The sequence below is a fragment of the Myxocyprinus asiaticus genome, chromosome 3 (assembly GCF_019703515.2).
Source record: "Myxocyprinus asiaticus isolate MX2 ecotype Aquarium Trade chromosome 3, UBuf_Myxa_2, whole genome shotgun sequence".
NCBI lineage: Eukaryota > Metazoa > Chordata > Actinopteri > Cypriniformes > Catostomidae > Myxocyprinus > Myxocyprinus asiaticus.
The window spans coordinates 19,315,222-19,340,000 of record NC_059346.1 but is presented as its reverse complement, the minus strand read 5'-3'; the positions used below and the strand labels follow the sequence as shown (position 1 = coordinate 19,340,000).

At 38.6% G+C, this 24,779-nt stretch overlaps 1 protein-coding gene across 2 annotated transcripts in view; it reads left to right on the top strand.

Annotated features, from left to right (window-relative positions):
* The window catches only part of LOC127417164 (oxysterol-binding protein 2-like), a 134,269-nt gene that overhangs the window by 19,919 nt on the left and 89,571 nt on the right, over positions 1-24,779 (top strand). The window contains exon 2 of one of the 2 annotated variants that reach the window (XM_051656919.1): positions 2,735-2,943. In XM_051656919.1, coding sequence (XP_051512879.1) covers positions 2,735-2,943 — 209 coding nt within the window. Of the gene's footprint in view, positions 1-2,734; positions 2,944-24,779 lie in introns of those variants that run through there. The other variant, XM_051656930.1, reaches the window with a different exon arrangement.

Sequence of the window (24,779 nt, the reverse complement as noted above, 5' to 3'; positions counted from 1 at the left end):
CAACAGATACTGGGTAACCAGAGCAGCAAGACACCCCCCCCCCCCCCCCCCACAAGATTCTGGCTCGCTCGTTCTCTCCCTACCCTTCTGTTTCTCCTTCTCTTTGCCCCCTTTATGCCTTTTGCTTTCTGTATTCCCTCACTTCTTTCATTCTTCCTCTCCAACTCTTTCTCCTTTTTTTCTCAGAGTCAGCAGAGCTTCACTGCTGTGACAAGTTCTGGTGTGTGTGTTTGAATCAATGTTAGACATTGTGTCTAAGACAAAAGTGTTTCATAACCAGCTGACAGAGGAGTCTCTCTCTCTGTCTCCTTTTTCCTGAGTCTGTCTTTGACCTGTGCAGTTTTGTCTGAGGCTTTAGGATTTTTTTCAGTCCCTGCTCAAGGCTCTGTTCAATCAGGGCTCCTCAGAATGTCCTTAGAGACTCATAGCGGGCTCTGGGATCCTTTCAGGCCTGAGATGTTTCTCATTCTAAAGGACCAGTCACCCTGACCCAGACAGTTTTACCTGTTTTGACCTGCCTTTTTCTCAAGGTTCATAGCTTGTAGTGGAGAGTAGTGGTCACCAATATGTTTTTAGAATTGTCAGATTTATGCTTCTAAGCTGACTTTGCTTCAGGACCCAGATTTTACATTGGACATCAAGTGGCAACCCAACACCGTGACTTTCGGCACAAATCGAGCTACAGTGGGTTTTTGCGTAGTTGAGCTACAGTCTACACCTGTCTGTCCAAGTACACATGACACAATTGTCAGCAGCCATATCACCCTGTAGCTCTAGACTGTTTCTCACTGAAGAAGCTAAGCAGGGTTGAGCCTAGTCAGTACCTGGAATGGAGACCAGTCCCGTACAATACGGTACAGGTGGCAACCCTATGTCTACCCTGTCCAATGTCTACTATGGACAGTATGCCAAATGTATTCTGTATCATTCTTCAAGATTATTTGAAATTCACATTTCTTTTTTTCAAAATTGTAAACAGAAAATGTATATTATCCATGCCAAATGTGTTGGTTGCTTTTGGAACCGACATAAGCTAACACTTGTTAACTGGCTGAACAGGCTGATGCCGATCTTAAAATAGCTGAATATAGGCCAATGAATGAATGGCCAAATATCAGTCCATAAATAAATTTCTAGTGGACAGCATTATGAAGTAAGATAAAGCAGAGCTACTGTAGTCCTGCTTTTGTAGTAGTTTTCTATTTTGCTTGTTGCTTGTTCAATTTCGCTTGTGTTTCCTCAAGGGTAGGCCTCAGTATTTTCTTTTCTTTGATGTTTAATAATGGAACTTTAAATTTTCTTCCTGATCTCTCACTCTTTCAGGGCTTACATCACACTCTGTCCTCTCTCACTGGTTGTGACACTGGCTGGTTTGTTTGAGTGCTGTTGTTTGGTGTTTTTCTCAGAGGGGTCCAGCTGACACTCAATAGCAATGCTAACCTCCATTCTCTGCCCACTGAATATGCAGCTGTGTGTAGAATTTAACACTGACAGGTGCTCAGTCTCTCTCCACAACTTTGTGTGTGTGTGTGTGTGTGTGTGTGTATGTGTGTATGTATTCAAATGTATCTGTTTGTGCTTGAATACATGTTTGTGTGAGCTGCTTGCAGAAAGGTGCGTGCATGAAAGTGAGTGTTTTTGAGGGCTCATATGATTGTTACACAGAGTTCTGTGATGTCACATCCTGTTAGTGTTGCGTAGTACCTTGTTCAGAATGGCATATACTACTCTTACTACTTCTGCCATATATGTCAATGGCAGAAATAGTTAGAGTAGTATGGTAGTATGCTATTCCAAACTCTTTTGAACCAAAGTCTTTTTAGCATGTCAGTCCACTCGGCGGCCATTTTTGGAACGCTCTCGGGCAGGCTGGGCAGCTATTTTTCTATGTAAACAAGCAGCATACAAGTGCAGTTCCTATCTACTTGAATGGGGAAAGAACGAAATGTCAGAAACGGTTGGTCAAGATTACAATCAAAAACCATATTTCAAATCAGCAGTAAAATTTGACAACACTGGTATCATAAATTGTACTTCTTTATCTCAGATTACACTAAAAAGGGGTTTATTTTGCAATTATGACCAACAGACTTTACGTCATCCCGCTTATTAGTCGACAGTGATCGGTCTGACATCACTTTATCCCCTGATGTGCCTTGTTAGTCAGAAATATCAGACCACTGGATAGCGCATTTGACCAATCAGAATCAAGTATTCCAGAGAGCCATGTAATAAGACTTTAAAATTTGTGGTCTTAATTGATCTCTAATGTACTGTGATTAAAGGAAGGGGATTGAGTTCCTTCATCTCTACTTAGCTTTCATGGCAAGAAGAGTACCAAGGTCATGAGTTCAATTCACAGGAAACACACAAACTGTTAAAATGTATACCTTGAATGCACTGTAAGTCGCTTTGGATAAACGCATCTGCCAAATGAATGAATACTGATCCAGGGTCAGGAGCCCCAGTGTCATTAAGTGAAAACCCTGTTCAGGTTATTTTCTGAACTGCATGGACATATCAAACTGGAGATTTGATTGAATGATTCAAAAGCAGTATTCATCACTTTCTCTTTATCTCTCTCGCCCTTGTTTGTTTCATATGCATCTGTCCTTTTACTGGTCTGTTTATGTAATTTTTATTCGGTCATTATTCATACGTGTCTTTTTACATGATGTACCAACACCACCCTCTCATTTCCTGTCTGTCCTTCTATCTTCATCGCTCATGATAGGACACAGGCGGAGATGGCCCACACATGTCGCGGCACCATCAACCTCGCCACGGCGCACATCGACACAGAGGATGCCTGCAATATCGTTCTGAGCAGCGGGGGTCGCACTTACCATCTGAAAGCCAGCACGGAGGTGGAGAGGCAAAGATGGGTGACAGCGCTGGAGCTGGCCAAGGCTAAAGCCATTCGAATGATGAATGATCAGTCCGGTAAGAACAGAAGCACTCTCATAAACATGAGTTTGTTTGTGTTTTGTGACTGAAATGGATCGTTCCTTTTAGAGGCTTTGCTGTCTAGCTCAAATTTTGTGGGGCCGTCAGAGTCATGAGTAGTGGTCGACCGATATGGGTTTTTTAATGGCCGAAGCCGATATCCAGAGAGCAGGGTGGTCAATGTAGGCTGATACAATACTGATATATTTTGTGGGTTTAATATGGTAAATATCATTAACATAAAATTGCTAAAAAAAATAATAATAAACTCTTATTTAGCACTATATTTACTCAATTTCACACAGACCTTTGTAAAACAAAATCTAAAAAAAATAATATTGTATTTTAAATGGTAGATAGCAGTTTCTTCTGATTTCTGTTTAGTCATCAAATTGTAGTAATTTATTTGCACATGAAGAAGTTGTTAATATGTTAGGAAGAAGGACATAACAGTACACACAGTAGTCTAGCAACCATAGATGGCATGTCCACTATAGCATTTTCTCAAAAAATACCTACTCAAACCAATTGTACATACAGTGCATAGTGAATGAGACATTTACTTATAGCACAAGTGAAACACTTTTACTTTGAATTTGCATCAGAGACTATTTAGCATAGATGGGCCACTTCTATTAAAATGAATGGGAAAAATCCAACTGCAGCCAATGGTCAATGGATGCAGATAGGAAGTCCCACCTTACAGGTAAAAGAGCCAATCACCTATTAGATAAAGATATCGCCTGTCAATTAACTCGAGAACATGCATGCACATTAGCTATTAAAGCTGGGAAAATTGAGTCCATGCCATGGTCCAAATCATTGAGATCACATATTTTCCCCATTCTGATGGTTGATGTGAACATTAACTGAAGCTCCTGACCCGTATATGCATGATTTTATGTACTGCACTGCTGCCACACGATTGGCTGATTAGATAATCGCATGAATAATTGTTGGTGCCAGATGGGCTGGTTTGAGTATTTCTGTAACTGCTGATCTCCTGGGATTTTCACAAACAACAGTCTCTAGAATTTACTTAGAATGGATTGATGAGAGAGGCCAACCGAGAATGGCCAGACTGGTTCGAACTGACAAAGTCTACGGTAACTCAGATTCTCTATACAATTGTGGTGAGAAGAGTATCATCTCAGAATGTTATTCTGAGATGCGGGTTGGTGCTGTTTTGGCAGCACGAGGGGGACCCACACAATATTAGGCAGGTGGTTTTAATGTTGTGGCTGATCAGTGTAAATAAACTCTGTTCCACACTGTAGTGAGCTCCCTACTACCTAGGATTTTGGATTCAGCTAGGAATCCTGCTTTAGAGGGCAGCTGCCTATGTAGACAGGAGGCAGCTCACTAGGTTTTAGAAGAGAGCTCAATTCTGTCTGTCTTGTGTTTACAGCATGTTACTGGTTCAGCAGTGCAGAAATGTTTGTCTGGTTTAGTAAGATCCTGAAACGGTCTTAAACTGTCCTTGAGTCTATCATGTTTTTAGGCAGTAAGCATCACTCTGCTAAGAAATTATCATTACTGCCTGTTTGTGTTGAGTCATTGAGATCAGCTGTATAAAGGTTTTGAATGGATTTTTGTGCTTTTAGACAATGACAAGAGGCTTTGCATCATGTTTTCAGGGTTGGTGTGTTGTTCAGAGTGAATGAAGTGTTTTTGCAAGGGAATGATATGCATTTGGAATGGTCTGGGTCAGAGATGTCGGTTGTTTAGATTGTAGTAGCTGATGTTGGTCACTGCTTTCAGTGTTTTGCCTGCAACAGGTGAATTCTCTCTCTCTTCTGATAATGTCTGGGACATTGATGTAAACCTTGAGCTGTTGAACATATAGTATTAGTCTTGGATTTGAATGAAAGCATAAACCTGTTCATGCTCCTTAGTTATTAAATGCTGAACTGGGCTAGATGAGGTGGTACCTGAACCAGCTGAGGACCAGCCAGAGAGCTGGGCATTCCAAATTGAAAAATTTAAAGCTGAAATTTTTAACTGCACCATAAGTGTTGCCAAACGCAATTGAAAAAACACAGTTTTCAAGCAGGTTTTCTGTACACTCCCCCTGTCTGTCATTGGTCCACCAAACCGCTGGTCCAGCCCCAAACTCATACCATTGGTTGAGCCACAAAGTTTACAAATCAACCTACATTGTAGCTGTCTCTGCATATTAAAGGTATAGTTCACCCAAAAATGAAAATTCTCTAATCATTTACTCACCCTCATGCCATCCCAGATGTGTATGACTTTCTTTCTTATGGATAACACAAATTAAGATTTTTAGAAGAATATTTAAGCTCTGTAGGTCCATGCAATGCAAGTAAATGGGTGCAAAAGTTTTGACACTCTAAAAAGCACATAAAGGCAGCATAAAAGTAATCCATATGACTCCAGTGGTTAAGTCAATATTTTCAGAAGTGATATGATAGGTGTGGGTGAGAAACAGATCAATATTTAAGTAAATTTTTGCTGGAGATTCTTCTCCCTGCTCAGTACCATGAAGAATGTGATTCACCAAAAACACAAGAAGAAGACTGTGAAAGTGAAAATTACCCTGCCTTCCAAATGGGATAAATCACCTTCCAAAGGGCACTTTGAAGGGAAAACAATCAAGATAGTTAAGATACTGTAAGATCGCTTCTAACAGAATTTCCAATAAAAATTACTTAAAAAGTGAGTCCCGAATGACCAGCATTTTTGAGCCCCACATCTTTTAGCCCTCCAAAGCTCTCACATTGGATGGTAAAGTCTTCGAAGGGAAAAGGGGATGATCAATTCTGAATGGAACGCACTCTTAAAGTGGAGATTGACTGAGCAGGGGAGAGAATTTGTAGCAAAAATTGACAAATATTGATCTGTTTCTCACCCACACCTATCATATCGCTTCTGAAGACATTAATTTAACCATTGCAGTCATATGGATGACTTTTTATGCTGACCTATGTGATTTTTGGATCTTCAAAATTTTACCACCCCTTCACTTGCATTGAATGTGTAATACTTCAGCCTGCAATGTCTGTACAGACCACTAATTGGCACTAGTGTCCTGAGTCCCCTTGGTTCCCACACTCATTATGTTGATTGTTAACACCTGTGTTTCCCTCTTTAAGTTCACCTGTTTCATCTTCTTATGTTCAGTCTTGAGCCAACCTGCCTAGATCACCTGAGTTTTTGCCAGTTTAATTATTTATTTATTTTTTTTACATTTTGGCCGATAGTTTATTTTTAACTGTGAAGCATGGCTTCCTGTTTTTGTTGTACTTTTTGAGATATAACTCCAGTAAAAGATCCCTTTGTTCTCTGAGCTCCCAGTCTCTGTGTCCCAGACTTTTGTGTAACAAATTCAGCCATTTCTTTTCCCTTCAATAATGCTATTGCTCGTGTTTATTGAGGCACATGTGCACCTCCTTACAAGGAAAAAGATCACTGCAATTTAAGGGCTTGCTACATCTTTATATAAATCCATGGGTACGGGACATACACTCAGTGTGTTGTCTGTGAGTTCTTTTACAGTGCTTTGAGTCAAAGCAGGTCAGTACTGTGCTGTACTGTCCTATGTTTGAGGCTTGAAGCCCTCCTGTGACACACACACATGTTGGTGCGGCTATCCTTATGAGGAGTCTCGATAGACCTAATGATTTTTATACTGTACAAACTATAGATTCTATCCCCTAACCCTCACAAAAAACGTTCTGCATTTTTACATTTTCAAAAAAGCATTGTTTAGTATGTGTGGGTATATCTTATCATAAAGAAGCAACGAGAGGAAAACAGGATGGCCTCCAATTTTAATAGGTTCACCACAAGGGGGCGAAAGAGCTCATTTTAGCACGTAATTTATTTTTTCATGAGAACCTAGCAAACACTCATAACAACAGAGCTCTTTTTATTTCTCTCTTTAATCTCTCCTGTATGTCAGAGTCTCGTCTTTCGACCATATGAAATGCTGGCTGCGCTCCAGCCCCCTGTCTTCATTCCATTCCAGACACTGCCCACTCTCTCCATTCACACACAAACACACCAAAGCTTTCTATTTTTGCAGAGCTGTGGCTTTCTGTGTATGTGAGTGTTAGGTGATGAGAGAGAGTCAGTATGAATGACAGATTCACTTCATTGTATATGAATGACACCCAGAACAAAGTGCTGATGCTTTCGTTTGTGTTTGTTGGTCAGTCCACCTGAACTTTCTTTGAAACAGATGTGACCCATTCACATTTCTGTATGCACATAAAGCATCTCTACGTTAGCATCAGTAGTCAGTAATGAACCTTGTTAAGACTTAAGTGGTGTCAGTTTTGGGCTGGACTGTTTGGACCTATTTTGTTCTTGCTGTTCCATTTGATGCCGCTTAAAGGGATAGTTCACCCAAAAATGAAAATTCTCTCATTTACTCACCCTCATGTCACCTCATGTCATGTTTCTTTTTTCTGCAGAACACAAATGAAGATTTTTAGAAGAATATCTCAGCTCTGTAGGTCCATACAATGTAAGTGAATGGTGATCAGGCAAAAACTCCAAAAAGCAGATTAAGTCAGCATAAACATAATCCATCAGACTCCAGTGGTTTAATCAATGTCTTTTAAGCGACCCAGATGATTTTTTGGTGAGAATAGACCAAAATATACATCTTAACAGCACTCTCTTTGGCGATCATGATTTCAAGCTCTTATTACACTTCCTATAGTATGGAAGCCCAGGAGTGCCATTTACAAACGAATGAAGGAATAAATTATCAATCTATTAATTTGAAAATAAAAAGTTGAATAAATAAGTCAATTTATAAATGGACAAAGTCACATTTAAGTGTGTTTATTTAATGTTTAAAAATGTCATTAAATCTAGCAATAAATGAGTACTTTGAGTCTTTTAAAGGTGCTTTTAAATTGAATTTTAAAAAGGTATTTGTCAATTGCTTTTCTTAATTCATTTGCCAATGGCTTTTCTTTTTCGTTTTGCTTTTCCTTTTCTATTCCTTTCTTTCTCCAATTGAGGATCGAGTTCAAAAAATGCCATTGGACTGTTGACTCGTGAGTCTTGACCAATGAATTTTCAATTCAGTAATAAGACACACCCCCTCTCCCACGTGCCACTTGAAGAGGATGTAAGAAGTCCTGTCATTGGACGACAGTACAAGCATTTTACATGATATTATTGGATCTGCGAATCCCGCGCATAAGTAACGTATGTGAAGCATATCAAAAGTTAATGGCGGCTCGTTCACTGTTGCTGTGAAATGCTGAATGAGGCCCTACCTGAGCGTGCACATTGATACGTGTCTAGGATGGGAGCTGGTAATCGTGATGCTGTCAACAGAACCAGCCTCCAGACCCACGCCCCGAATTGAAACGCGTGACGGAGGTGAGCAGGGGCAACGGCTCGAGTTGCTGGAGAAAGCCGATGGACTTTCCAGAAATTATACTGAAGAAAACACACAGTTATATCACATCCATTTTAAAAACACTGTATGATCATCTTTAAATATTTTTTTTTAATAATTGCCTGTGTATGATCGAGAAAAGGCAGACTTGGAATGACGGTCAGCTGATGATACAGAGAAGGCAAGAGAGCACACTTTTGTGGAACAAATGGTAGTGTTTAAACTAATGTTGTGTATTACTTATGTGTATTACGAAAGTGTCTCTTTCAAATGAAAATTAAAATATATATACATATACAGTATATATGTATTTTCCACACCAACCTGCTGTGTATATCAGTTTATAATGTCGCAAATAAAGTTTGTGCTTATCTTTTGTTGTGCTCATCTTCATAAAGATGTTTATTGACTGACAATAGCTATACACACAGTAAACACACAATGTACACATTATTTTATCGCATTCCTCTTTTACAATTGTAGTCTGGGTCTTATGGATTTAACATTTTGAATTTTGAATGAATTTACATTTTTAATTATACCAAGATTTTGGCCAGACATTTTCCGAGAGTTAAAAAGCAATAACCAATAAGTGTTTTACCCCTTCACTGCTAGAATTGTGTTAAATGAAACAGTCACTTAACTTTTACTGTAAGAAAGAAAAAAGACCTTCTGGTTGTGTAAACGAAAGGTAACACTTTATTAAGCTTTATAAACAGAGACAGTTTAGCAAAGTTTCATCGTGTCCCAGTGCTTATGATCGATGATCTCACAGTGCACAGAAGGTACAGTATATGGGCTTTGTCCACAAATATGGCAGAGAGAGCTGTCATACAGTAATGAAACAGGTGAATAGCTGTAAGGTCAGGCAGTGCAGAGAAGCGATTGCTTTAGTAACCTCTGTGAAGTTGGCACCCCAAATAATTACATAATTGCCAAATCTATACCATTCCTTTGTGCTGCAAAAATGAACGTTTGTGCTGGTTCGGTGTTTGAGATATTAGACATTATTTTTTTTGACTGTGTGACATCACTTCCCACTCTTTGTGGTCCAAATCACTCCAAACCGGTGCCGTTCATTTGTGCTGATTTGTGCTGTTAAAATAAACTCTGTGACTATTTCCCTTCCTTAGAAAATAACAGCTTGTATTCGGGAGCAGTGACGTCACACTCCACCCCATGTGGTCCAAATCGCTCCGAACCGGTGTCGTTTGTTTGTGCTCGATTTGTGCCGGTTTGTGCCATTAAAAGAAATCTCATAATGTTTTCCTTTCTTTGTATTAAACAAGATAACTTTTGGGAGCTATGAAATTGCTCAGGCTAAACCCCATGTCATTCACTTTCACCTGTCTCCATCGTTTTGCTTGCTTCTGGTTTTTGCCGTGTTTGGTATCGTTGAAGCATTAGTTTTTTGGCAAAGATGAATCTTTCAGCCCATCAAACTCCAAATGCAACAGCAAAAATGGTCTGTGTTTGTGCTGCAAATTTTGATTTGTTTATAGGCTATATGTGAGACTGCTGAACAAAGCTGTACATCATGTTTATATAGGTTAATTATTCAGAATTTTTTTCGCAAGTAAACAGCCACAGTATTCAGCTCTGAATTTGCTTTTATTCTTTTAATTTAGCTAGAAGCTGGCGCGACTTGCGTTGACTGTGTTTGTGTAATTTCATAGGCCAATATGGTAGGTAATATTCAAAATATTTATTTGAAATTTCAGCGTAATATTTGAAAACATGTTAGGTGCCGTTCACCTGCTGGAATGCGTTGTTGTTGCACTAAAATTACATGCAGTGCCACAGAAGAGCAAAACGTAGGTGTCTCGACTCAAGATGTACGTTTAACAGTTTAGGTTCTTTTTTAACTTGACATGTCATCTAAAAACACGAACAAGCCATCAAAGATGTCTATCTAGCACACATTTACATTGAAATCAAATATAAAACGGCACGGATGGACACAAAAAGGCACTCAATGTGAACGGCCCCTCAGTGTAAGACTAGAACTCTTTAGAAAAGTTTGATCACACTTGCCTATTCTTTATTATTTGTTACTGCACATTTTAGAATTTAGAGTAGGCTATTAAGTCATCAAAACTAAGAAGTAACACAAAAGTATGGAAATTATGCAGTGACCAAAACAAATTAAAATAGAAACATCTTATATTTGAACTTCTTCAATGTAGCCTTTTGTCTATTCCAGCTCTGCACACAGTTCATTTTCTCAATCAACTTCAGGTGCATCCTGGGATGCTTTTTAAACAGTATTGAATGATTTCATATGCTGGACACTTGTTGGCTACTTTTCTTTAAAAAAAAAATACTATTAAATAAATAAAATAAATAAATAAATAAAAAAACAACTCAATTTATTTTTGAGTACAGAAATAATTCCAAGCGTTTGACCTTAAGCCTTTAGATCAAAAGGTTCTAAGCATATGAGAAAAAAACATAGACACTGTCCTTTTGGACTGGTTTTGTAGGCTACATTTATTTTATATTTATATGTTCTTAATATTAATAAAAACATATATTATTTGATTTGTATTGTACCTGGCTATGTTTTGTTATTACTGTAGATAAATCTAGAATAACTGAGTTTCAAGTTTAAGTTTTTAAGCTTAAAGTAAAAATTTAAAGTGATTTTAAAAAGGACAATTTATACATTTTACCAAACAATTTTGGCAAATTAGCTTCAGAAAAGGTGACTTTAGCTGAAAGGTGAGTGGTTTGCATCCCTGGTTTAAATATCAGACCAAATCTGATATTTCCTGACAGAGAAAGAGAAATGTGTTTGAGTTCGATGGGGTGAAGGATTAAATCTTTGCCAAAAAATGAACGCTTCAACGATACCAAACACGGCACAAAGCAGAAGCGAGCACAAACGATGGATACAGGTGAGAGTAATTGACATGGGGTTTAGCCTGCGTGATTTCACGGCTCCCACAAGCTATCTTGTTAAATACAAAGAAAGGAAAACGTTATGTTCCTTTTGACAGCACAAATCGAGCACAAACGAATGACACCGGTTTGGAGTGATTTGGAGTGACATCACTGCTCCCAAAAAGTTTCTTGCTATATCTAAGGAAGGGAAATAGTTAGTGTTTCTTTTAACGGCAGAAATGAACGGCACCGGTTTTGAGCGATTTGGACCTCATGGGGTGGAAAGTGACGTCACACAGCCAAAAAAAATAATGTCTAATATTTCAAACACTGAACCAGCACAAACGTTAATTTTGTAATGGTATAGATTTGGTTCAGATTTAATTATATGGGGTGCCAACTTCACGGAGGTGCTTTAGTACAGGATCTGGTGGTATTTTTCATTGGCTCGGTACCTCAAGCGGTGAAGTAGGGTGAGGCAAATGGTGGTTGCTGCACGTGTTTCAGTTCGGGGCAGGGGTTGAGAGTCTGGTTCTGTTGACAGAATCATGATTACCAGCTCCCATCCTGGACACGTATCACTGTGCACGCTCAGCTAGGGCCGCGTTCAGCATTTTACAGCAACGGTGAACGAGCCACCATTAACTTCTGATATGCTTCACATCCGTTTCTTATGCACGGGAATCGCAGATCCAGTAATCTCACGTAAACTGCTCGTACCATCGTCAAATGACAGGCCGTCTTACATCCTCTTCAATTGGCACGTGGGAGAGAGGGTGTGTCTTATAACTGAATTGAAGGTTCATTGGTTGCTCTCACGAGTCAACAGTCCAATGGCATTGTTTTTACTTTATTCTCAGTTGGAGAAAGGGAAAGAAAAGAAAAGGAAAAGCAAAACGAAAAAGAAAAGCCATTGGCAAATGGATCAGGAAAAGCAAATGGCAAATGAATTAAGAAAAGCAATTGCCAAATACCTTTTTTTAAATGCAATTTAAAAGGTGCTTTCAAAGTGCATTAAAAAGTGCATTTAAAAGACTCATTAATGTACTAATTTATTGCAACATTTATTGCTACATTTTAAACATGAAATAAATATGATTTATTAATGCACATTTTATTGTTAAATATAAGTACATTTTAAAACTTTAATTAAATAAACACATTTAAATGTGTCTATTTATTTGTCCATTTATAAATTGGTTTATTTATTCATAGTGAAATGTGTATATTTATTTTTCCATTTATAAAATGGTTTAATCACATTTTTATTTTCAAATGAATAGACTGATAATTTATTCCTTCATTCTTTTTTTAAAAGGCACTCCTGGGCTTCCATACTATACCATCTAGTGTTATGCGCATGTGTCAAGCACTAGGAAGTGTAATCGAGCTTGAAATCATGATTGTGCCGACTGCAATGACAAGATGTATAATAAAAAAGGAGTTACATTTTGGTCTGTTCTCACTAAATACCAACTAAATCACTTCAGAAGACATTGATTAAACCATTGGAGTCTGATGGATTACGTTTATGCTGACTTTAACTCTCTTTTGGAGCTTCAAAAGCCTGATCACCATTTACTTGCATTGTATGGACCTACAGAGCTGAGATATTCTTCTAAAAAAAAAAAAAAAAATCTTCATTTGTGTTCAGCAGAAGAACGAAAGTTATACACATCTTAGATGGCATTAGGGTGAGTAAAGGATGAGAGAATTTTACAGTCACCTTTAAATATTTTAGCTGTACTCCATGTTTACATACATGCCACAGAATTCTGCAGATTTTACCGCTAAATCAGTGCAGACAAAATGTGAAGAAAAAAAGTGATATTCCACCAGGGTGATGTGATCTAAATTGATCATGTAGGATGAATGTCAAGCTAATAAGGTATGATTAAAGGAAGCTGCCAAACAGGTAAAGGGGCCAGGGCCGAGAAACCTCACGTCCTCAGATGTTTTCAGAAAAAGTATTTAATTCAAGTGTGGTTTGATCTAGACAAGGTTTGCTGTGGAAAAGCAGGTTGTCTTCCCCAACCTTACTTTAAAGTGATGATGTCAGAGTGTGTTCTCCCAAAAATAGGAAGAGACACAGAGAAGTGGGTCAGAGGCTCGTCACTGATCTAAGCCTTTGGTTCAACACCTTCAGATCTATAAGCCATACTCATAACAGCATCTATTTTTATACCAGTATTTTATCTCCAACTCCCACCTGTCTGTCTTTCTGTCTGTCTGTCTCTCCATCTCTCTTTCTCTCTGTCTGTCTGTCTGTCTGTCTCTCTCTCTCTCTCTCTCTCTCTCTCTCTCTCTCCTCGCTCACTAAATGTCCCAGCAGTCACACCTCGACCACACAGACACAAACTGCCTGAGTCACATCTGACAGCGGGTTGACCCCTTTGCTCCTGTGGCTGGTTGTCAGGATGTGGGCATCACGGTGCTGTTTCCACTGTGATTCTGCCTAGATGAAAATACTAATTTACAGGTTTAAAAGAGAATGATTCAACTGAATATATTTCCTCAATTTATCTGTGGCTTCATGTAAACACATGTATGCTATAGTGTAATGTCAGCAAGAATCCAGCAGATGGCAGAGCATCCCTGTCCATAGTACTGACATTATACCAGTATATCAGATATTTTAGTTAGGGGTTATGGCAAAGGCAAGCATTGCTGTTACTATACTTGAGGTTAGGAGTTTGTAAACTTGCCGCATAACTCGCTCTGTATGGTTGTGCTACAAACATGAATGATACCTAACATCATGCAGCCTTTTGAGGAGAAGTGTGCTCTTTTCTAAGTGATCTGACATAAGATTTTGGCTTGGTGGATGATAAAATGGGCATTCAAATCCCATAGACTTGCATTGAAGGAGGTACCCGTCCCGTGTCATATCCAGGAAGAGACTTGTGGTGTGCCCTCTTGACTTGGGCCAGCAAGCACCTATCCCGAATACCCTGCAACCACCTTTCAATGCCCAAGCAACCACCCAGAACTCTCTAATAACTGCATAGCAACACCCTGAAAACCACCCACAATACCCTATCATCATGACAGTGAGTTTTGCTGGAGCAAACGACATTTATAGAAAATGACAAAATGTTGATGTATTATCCTTTATCAGAATATGCTGTTTTCATTAGTTGTAAGGTTCTTATATTAGAGTTCTCATATTAGCGACATTATAAAAAGCAATTTTTTTTCTCTCTTATTTTAAAAATGAAAGTGAAAATGAAGCGAAAGTGCCATAGAAGCAACACAATATGACATTGTTGCTTCAGTAAATGTGCTTTTCATGTCGAATTTGCTTTTAAAACACTATCGGTTGGGTTTAGGTGTTGGTTTAGGGTAAGGATGTCTGTTTTGTTCATCTCTCATTTATCTTTTAAAACACTATTGGTTAGGTTTAGGTTAAAGTTTTAGGTTAAGGAGGTACGTTTTAATCATTAAAACATCCAACTAATATTCACCTTATCTGTGACAATTTCAGGTTCCTATCTGGTCCCTCATCAAAGATAATCAACCTGAAAGTGAGGGGAAATGTTAAAAAATTGTACTCTCACCCCCATAAAAAAAAAAAAAAAAAAAAAAAAAAGACCTGAAATGTTCTACATACACACTATACTTACCTAGGTACCCCCTAAAAAAATTAGGACTGAGACTCAAACCCTTCCCATTATAAATTGACCCTAAATGTTGAACTTTCAAGCAACCTATGTGGGACCACTTGGGATCGATTAACCCAAAGCAAAAACTCATATTGGTCCTAAATGTATGCTTCATTTTCTCTGTGAAAAATATAATTTAATTTAATAAAATTTGTATTATTATTAACTTGGGGTTAAATGTGACCAGGACATTTCCTTTACAGGTTTCATGAGAATTACCCATTTCCATTTCCTCCTTTTGATCTCCCCCTGTTTTCAGTATGAGCTGCTTAATAGTACGATACAGTTCTTGTTTAGACAGTCTGTTGTGTATTTCTGTCATGCTCGGAGAGAGTGTAGCTGAATGATCAGTTCTGTTATACACACTCATTACAGATAATTCCTCAGTGGGCACATCACAAGGGCAAGAGTGAACTGCTCAACTTTCTTGTCGTCATTTCACACACACACACTGCAACACGCCTGACATCAAGTGAACAACACTTTCACATGTAGCCTTTCATCTCTCTCTTTTTTTTTTATACACATTTTGTTGTTCTGAAGTCAGTCTTCTGAGAATAGTGTCAAAAATGAATTGGTGATGGTTGCTATTCACTGGTTTCTCTGGTATTCTCTCTCTCCTTCCTCTTATTTTCCAACCTATCTTTCCTCCTCTACTGCCATCACTCTCCCCCTCCCTATCTTTTTCAAACCCTATATATCTCTTTCTCTCCTCTCTCTCAGTAAGCTCATTCATTTTCTCTGAGTATAGACCGGAGTGCAGAAGTGACAGGACTGACCTCTTCTTTTTATGAGCTCATAGAGCTCATTCTCTCTCACTTACTCTCTCTCTTCGTTTGCTCTGGCTCTTTCTGGATTTTTAACTGAGAGTTGAATCTCTTACCAGCGTGGAGGAAGAGGAGAAGGAGGGCTCTCTCCTGTGTGTAAGTAATACCATCAAAGTGTGTGTCCAGCTCGTTGACATTGCAGTTGGTTTAGTGTATATTTTGTAGTTATATGTTTAGTTAATTTTCTGTAGGGGGTGTTCATGATTTTGCTGTGTTTAAAATACAGTCTATATGATATGTTTACGTTATTTTTCTGCTGTGGTTCTGTGCAGTTTGAGCTGTCATGTTTGGTTTTATTTTTGTGTTATCAGTAATTAGTGTAAAGTTTTATTAGAATATGGCAAAGTTTCTCATATACATGTTGTTTGTAAATGCCGGTTGTGTGTACAGTATGTTATTTGTGGGCTGTGTGTTAGATGTCTCACCTCTATGCCATGTCTCGGTGTGTTTTATGTTCACATACACACTCCAGTCTGACCTGATTTAGTACACTCTGACAGATGGTGTGTATCTCTCTCTCTCTCTCTCTCTCTCTCTCTCTCTCATATTCCTCCATCCATCTCTCCTTCCTTTTTTATGTTTGTCCACTGGGCATTACACTGTGTGATTTGCAAGAGCTTTTTATGTGTCTGTATTAAAGAGTGAGTGTGAAAAAAAAATGTATGTGGATCTTAATCTCCAATTTTTTCCATCTACTTGAGTTGATCTGCTGTTTATTAGTTTTTGCCTTTTGCTTGGTGTGTGTGTGTGTGTGTGTGTGTGTGTGTGCACATGTTTATCCTACATTGTGGGGACCAAATGTCTCTCAAATGTATAGTAAAACCTGAGATCACCTACCTTGTGGGGCACAGCCAGCGGTCCCCACAAGGGAAATGGCTTATTAAACATACTAAACAATATTTTTTTGAAAATGTAAAAATGCTAATTAATGCTATAGCAGATCTTGTACACTGTGTAATATAGGGTATTCATTTATGGTTTGTGCTCCTAAGATCATCTAATATGATTCATGTTTTATAAAGACACCATCTGTCCTACTGATCTTTTGTAGTGTCTAGTAGTGTGTCTGTTTGGATCTGCCATGTAACACTAAGAGTAAAGGTTTTGATGACACATTTCAGTCAAGAAACTTGGTTAAAATTAAAATACAGACTCAGACAGTCAGCCAAGTTAGCTATAAAACTAATGATAATTAGGGATGGGCATTCATCAATAATTTGGTATTCGAATATTTAAGCTCATAAAAAAGGAATATTTGAATATTCTATTATTTAAATGAAGGTAATTAATGAGAAAGAGACGTTGTAAAAAAAGGTTGCGTCACCATTAAAAAAACAAGCTTCTAATTATATCCAAAACAAGCGTATATTATGTCCTGTGTTTTTTGTTTTTGTTTTTTGAAAATATTTAAACAAGCAATGCGTGAAAACAAAAAAGTATAGAATGAAAGCATTTAAGCTCACGCAAAGCGAAGAAAAAAACTGCTAATAAAGTAGACTGACGCAGTTAACATACAGGACGAATATAAACACTTGACAAATAATAGTTATGGTTATATTGTATCTCATGTCATGTTTTTGTTGAGAAAAACAAGCATATCCATGTGCTCAGTAAACTATACTCATTTGTAAACACAAGTTTAAATGATGGAATGTCCGTTACTTCAGCTAGCAAAGTCTTTCTCGGATGCTATGTTTGTTGTTTACAGAAGCGTCGTGGGGATTACGTTGCTACGGGGACGCTGCTTTCTGACAAGCTGCACATATATGAGAGTAAAGAGAACACAGCTTATCCAGTACATTTAAACAGCAACCCAGCTTTCTCGCAGTAAGCCACATTCTCACAATAACCCACTTTTTTGGTGTCCATCTGAACATACTGACAGAACCGTTTGCTCATCAAATGTGATCAACTTTTGTTTCACACTCAACAGCGCCACCCAGTGCATTCTGTTATAACTGCCAGTTTTAGTTTGTGTGTTCAGGATTTAACATGCATCTCACTGTATATATGGCCAGCAAAGCAAAACTTTGCGAAATTCGAATAATATTTTTACTATTCGAATAATTATTGCAGAACGAATACTTCGAGTATTCGACTACTCATACACATCCCTAATGATAAGGACACTCTACAAATGGGCAATTTTCAGCTGTTGACATTTAACAAGACACTACATATAATTATAACTGAGAGAAAATAATACAAACCTTAAATCACAGTATTCCTCTGATGACGTCTGTTTCTTTAAAAGTTTGCAACCTTGGAGCTTGATTCCATGCTCATGAGAGCCGTGACTCTGGTCCCGACCTGATAGTAAAACGAAGCGTGATTGATTGAAGATAGAATGTGATACGATTGGTCCAAGTAATGTGGCCGTTATCTGATTGGCTTGAGTAGCCGATGGGTGGAGTCCACCTATTTGTAGGTTTGTGTGCACATCTTGACGCTAGATTTGTTTCAAAATCAACAAATGCGTGTAGCAATCCGCAAACACACAGGAAGCGATCCACAAATAAATGCGTGCGATTCACAAATGAATGCTGGACGGAGGTGTGTTTTTGAGTTAAACATATATTTGTAAGTAATTTTTTTATTTGCAAATCTCATTTTATTTATTTGTGAATTCACTTTATTTCTGTGAAACTGCTAACATACATTTATAAATCTCATTCTTTTTATTTGTGAATTCATTACATTTATTTGTGGATCTCATTCAGTTTATTTGTGAACCAACTTTCTATTTGTAAATCTCTTTCCATTTCTATGTTAATATGAAACAATTCCATCTCCATAGTTTTAGCCCATAGGGAGACTCACTATACAGTTGAGAGACTCTTTATGCTTGGAAACACACTCAGCCTGGTTTGTACAACAATCCTAATTGATTATAAAACTGGCAGGAAAGGAGGTTAAAGAAGGGAGAGGAGGAGAGAGGAAAGAGTAGAAAAAGTGAAGGAAAGAATACAGTCTATACCTCTTTCACGAGAGCGTTGTTAATCCAGCTTTGGTGATGTTGAAGCGCGAGACACAAGTGCTCGTGCTTTTTATCTCTCCAGCCATCCTTCACTCCAGACTAAAGTCTCAAAATGGGATTATCATGCTCTTCCTTATGCATTTCCTTTCTCTTCTTCATTCTTGTATTTTTTGTCTGTCTGTCTGATTTTGTTCCTTCTCTTTTTCTGTTTTCTCTCCCTTTCTCTGGGTCTGATAAGCTGGTTCATGTGATCTTGAGGTGGCTGGGTGTTGTCTCTGTGGTTGGACTGCTATCTGTCCATTGTGTCTTGTACGATCTGTATATGTCAGTGTTTTATTTGATATCCAGAGGGTTTCCATGGAAAACTTCATGGAATATATCATTACATTTAAAAGATGTGAGTTACAGACCTAGAAAAGTCATGGAAATGTCTATAGTCAATATACACTAACTGAGCACTTTAATAGGAACACTATGTTCCTAATAAAGTGCCTGACGTGGTCTTCTGCTGTTGTAGATCATCCGCCTCAAGGTTCGGCGTGTTGTGCATTCTGAGATGCTATTTTGCTCACTACAATTGTACAGAGTGGTTACCTGAGTTACCGTAGCCTTTCTTTCAGCTCGAACCAGTATGGTCATTCTCCATTGACCTCTCATCAACAAGGCATTTCTGTCCACAGAACTGCCACTCACTGGATGTTTTTTGTTTTTGGCACCATTCTGAGTAAATTCTAGAGACTCTTCTAGAGAATTCTAGGAGATCAGCAGTTACAGAAATACTCAAACCAGCCCATCTGGAACCAAAAATCATGCCACGGTTGAAATCACTGAGATCAGATTTTTTTCCCCATTCTGATGGTTGATGTGAACATTAACTGAAGGTCCTGACCCGTATCTGCGTGATTTTATGCATTACACTGCTGCCACACGATTGGCTGATTAGATAATTGCATGAATAAGTAGGTGTACAAGTGTACCTAACAAAGTGGTCAGTGAGTGTACTGTATATGTTTTAGTTATGCTCAGTTCATTACAAACGACTGGAAACGCAATGGAAAAATCATGAAAAATAATTGGACAAAAGGTGTTAGATTGTGTTACTGAATTAACACCTGACTCATAATAACATGTAAAGATACACATTCATGGGGGCCTGGGTAGCTCAGCGAGTATTGACGCTGACTACCACCCCTGGAGTCACGAGTTTGAATCCAGGGCGTGTTGAATGATTCCAGCCAGGTCTCGTAAGCAACCAAATTGGCCCGGTTGCTAGGGAGGGTAGAGTCACATGGGGTAACCTCCTCGTGGTTGCTATAATGTGGTTCTTGCTCTCGGTGAGCAAGCCACGTGATAAGATGCACGGATTGACTGTCTCAGACGCGGAGGCAACTGAGATTCGTCCTCCGCCACCCAGATTGAGGCGAGTCACTACGCCACCAAGAGGACTTGAAGCGCATTGGGAATTGGGCATTCCAAATTGGGAAGAAAAGGGGAAAGAAAGAAAAAGATACACATTCACAACAGAGTTTTGGTGTTGTTAATGGTATTTTAATTTACAAAACATGAAATTATGTTACAAAAATACTAAAATAGTATTGTTTTGTTTTGCAAATTAACATATTTGGCTTTTAAATTGTAATTATGCTAAAGCCAAAAATAAATAAATAAATATAATCTTATCTGAAAAATATTTAGTTTGTATTAAATTGATCTTGTTTTCATAACCATAATATTAGAATAATGGTACATGGTATAAACATGAAGAAAAACATTTTCAATTTAGTTGAAATGTATTTGTAGACTTTAGAAAGCAGAATGAAACCACAATACTTTTAAATTCTGTAAATTTTTCTTTTCTTCTTTTATTGAAACTTCTTTTTTTGTTTACACTTTTTTACACTTACATTTTCCGCAGACCCCCTAGTACCCTCTTGCGACCCCTAGGGGTCCATGGACCCAAGTTTGAAAACCCCTGCCTGTTGGAAACCCTGCCATGATGTCATCCTTTATGTTGCTTGATGTCTCTCTCATTGCTTGTATTTCTCCATCACTGATCCGTGACATTCTGTCTTTCCAGAGCAGTTTTATACTGTTCCACTCACTTCCCATTCAGTAATTGCTTGTTTGGTTTAATTTGGTGTCTGTTCTCACCACATGCTTGAGCAGTTGGCATAAACGTCCTCTGTGATCTCTGAACTCTTATTTTAGCTTCTGCCCTTTCAAACTGTCCCAGTCATGCACAGAGCTCTCCTACATATGTTGTATAATCTCTGAGTTTCAGAAACATCTTGAAATGCCCAGATTTTCCTGCCCACACCTTCTTACTTTTCCTCTAACTTTTACTCACACACAAATACACACATAATCTAGGGTGACTTGCGGCAGCTATTTTGCTCTATGTATAGAAGCAATTTCTCTCTTGAACACTCCCTGATGTGAAACATAGCAGTCGTGGAAATGAAAAAAAGGAAAAGTGTGAGACAGAGACTGAGATCAAGGGAGAGGCCGAGCGAGTGAGTGTGTGTGAGAGAGACACAAACTGGCAGGCAGATGGACAGATCTGTAGCATCTTGAGCATATGGCTTTTGGCGAGTACATCACAGCCCCCAAAACGGCTCCGGTGTCTAGCCGCCTCTACCCTCAGGACTGATCTCAGCAGAGTAACACTCAATGTAGTGTTCACTTTTGCCCACCGGCTTCACAATAATTGGCAAAAGATTTGTTGTGTAAATAGAGAAATACTGTATCGCACCCTTCTGAACAAACACAAGCACAGTGTGTAGATCTGGATGTGTATGGCAGGAAATGATTAACAATTCTGTAAACGAAAAGTTGTATCAAGTAACTTAAGTTTCAGGTTAAATTAGGTAAGTTTGTTCATATATTTTTTTTCTCTTGCAACAAAAATAGCTCCCAAAGTAGCCAAAGTGTCAAGTTTTTCATGTTGCCAAACAACCCATAGACCCCTAGAACCCTGCAAACTAGGGCAAAATCTTTTTAGCAAGTCAGTCCATCTTTGGAACGCTCTCGGGCAAGCTGGGCAGCTATTTTTCTATGTAAACAAGCGGCATACAAGTGCAGCCCCTATCTACTTGAATGGGGAAAGACAGAAATCTCCAAAACAGCTGGTCAAGTTTACGATCAAAAAACATATTTCAAATCAGCATTAAAATCTGGTACCATAAATTGTGCTTATTTACCTCAGATTACACAAAAAAACTACATTTTCCCAGCTTGTATAGCTAATGTACTTGTGCGTTCTATAGTTGATTGACAGATGATATCTCTATGTAAAAGGTGATTGGCTCTTTTACCTGTAAGGTGGGACTTACTTTTCTACAGTTCTAAAAGTTTGCATACCCTAGCAGAAATTGTGAAATTTTGGCATTGATTTTGAAAATATGACTGATCATGCAAAAAAACTGTCTTTTATTTAAGGATAGTGATCATATGAAGCCATTTATCATCACATAGTTGTTTGGCTCCTTTTTAAATCATAATGATAACAGAAATCACCCAAATGGCCCTGATCAAAAGTTTACATACCCTTGAATGTTTGGCCTTGTTACAGACACACAAGGTGACACACACAGGTTTAAATGGCAATTAAAGGTTAATTTCTTTTTAAATTGCAATTAGTGTCTGTGTATAAATAGTCAATGAGTTTGTTAGCTCTCACGTGGATGCATCTAGCAGGCTAGATACTGAGCCATGGGGAGCAGAAAAGAACTGTCAAAAGACCTGCGTAACAAGGTAATGGAACTTTATAAAGATGGAAAAGGATATAAAAAGATATCCAAAGTCTTGAAAATGGTAGTCAGTACTGTTCAATCACTTATGAAAAAGTGGAAAATTTGGGGATCTCTTGATACCAAGCCAAGGTCAGGTAGACCAAGAAAGATCTCAGCCACAGCTGCCAGAAGAATTGTTCGGGATACAAAGAAAAACCCACAGGCAACCTCAGGAGAAATACAGGCTGCTCTGGAAAAAGACAGTGTGGTTGTTTCAAGGAGCACAATACGACGATACTTGAGCAAAAATGAGCTGCATGGTCGAGTTGCGAGGAAGAAGCCTTTACTGCGCCAATGCCACAAAAAAGCCCGGTTACAATATGCCCGACAACACCTTGACATGCCTCACAGCTTCTGGCCCACTGTAATTTGGAGTGACGAGACCAAAATAGAGCTTTATGGTGACAACCATAAGCGCTATGTTTGGAGAGGGGTCAACAAGGCCTGTAGTGAAAAGAATACCATCCCCACTGTGAAGCATAATGGTGGCTCACTGATGTTTTGGGGGTGTGTGAGCTCTAAAGGCACAGGGAATCTTGTGAAAATTGATGGCAAGATGAATGCAGCATGTTATCCGAAAATACTGGCAGACAATTTGAATTCTTCTGCATGAAAACTGCGCATGGGATGTTCTTGGACTTTCCAGCACGACATTGACCCTAAGCACAAGGCCAAGTTGACCCTCCAGTGGTTACAGCCGAAAAAGGGGAAGGTTCTGGAGTGGCCATCACAGTCTCCTGACCTTAATATCATCGAGCCACTCTGAGGAGATATCAAACGTGCGGTTCATGCAAGACGACCAAAGACTTTGCATGACCTGGAGGCATTTTGCCAAGACGAATGGGCAGCTATACCACCTGCAAGAATTTGGGGCCTTATAGACAACTATTACAAAAGACTGCACACTGTCATTGATGCTAAAGTGGGCAATACACAGTATTAAGAACTAAGGGTATGCAGACTTTTGGGGTCATTTCATTTTTTTCTTTGTTGCCATGTTTCGTTTTATGATTGTGCTATTCTGTTATAACCTACAGTTGAATATGAATCCCATAAGAAATAAAAGAAATGTGTTTTGCCTGTTCACTCATGTTTTCTTTAAAAATGGTACATATATTACCAATTCTCCAAGGGTATGCAAACTTTTGAGCACAACTATATGCCCGTTGACCATTGGGTGTTCCAATTTCTTCCATTCATTTTAAAAGAATATTTTCCAAAAATACTACTCTACTATTTATTTTTGTTTAAAAGTTTAGCAATTAGCAAAAAAATTACTGCACACACATTTGAATGAGAGACGCTATTAAAATGCTATTAAAAAGTTGTGAGACAATGAGGGCTGTAGTCACAAAAAGTTGTAGAGACAAAAGGTTGTAGTTGACACTGTCAGCCTGAAGTCGACTAGTCGTTTTCCACGTGATTTACAAAATGTGCCTGTAGGAAATCCAGCGGGTGGCTGATTTCCGAAACGTAGGATGACAAGGCAAGACTCATCCATATTAATGAAGAAAGCTCTATCTGATTTGTTAGGGTTAGGTTTAGGGGTTGGATTACAGTTTCTGTGACCAATCAGGTAGCTTTTTCCTAATGAATATTACTGAATCGTCCAATTAGTTATCGCTTTACTCATGAATTTTAATGACTCTTCCCCTGCCATCCTACAAATCGGAAACTTGCCAGCTCGTATGGAGGCCGATGACTCTGCACTGAAAGAGCAAAGTGGCTCAAATGTACTTTGAGAAAGATGACACAGATGCTACAGTAACCTCCAATATATGTGTCCTTCAAATATAACAGAAATACTAGTGCTGTGCATAACCATTTAAAAAGGCACCCGCTAACACTAGTGATTTTCAACATGATCAGCAAAACTTTGGATGTGTTTGTGATGTGGGATTGGAGAGGATGACATCACAACTAATGGGTTTGACTATTCTACTATTAAAAATCAGTAGTCGTGCAAACCCTACTGCAAACACTGACAAGCAGCATGATACTGTATATCTAAGTGCTGTTATACAAAATATCAGCACTCTTAAATGGAGCTTGTCCAAAATTTGAGGAGTAGAGCTAATTGTTGTATAATGGAGTATATGGAAGGAAGAGAGGGAGAGAGAGAGTAATCAAGAGAAACAGAGCATATGTTATATTAAATGTTTACAGAAGGACAGTGCTGTGATATGAAATTGTGTCTCAGTGGTGGGCCGTCTTGGGCCGTATGGACTGCTATCCACTCTAAATTACAGCAATATCTAACCACGTTCTGATGCGACATGTGCTCCTGTATATCGTCTCATACAGCAGACA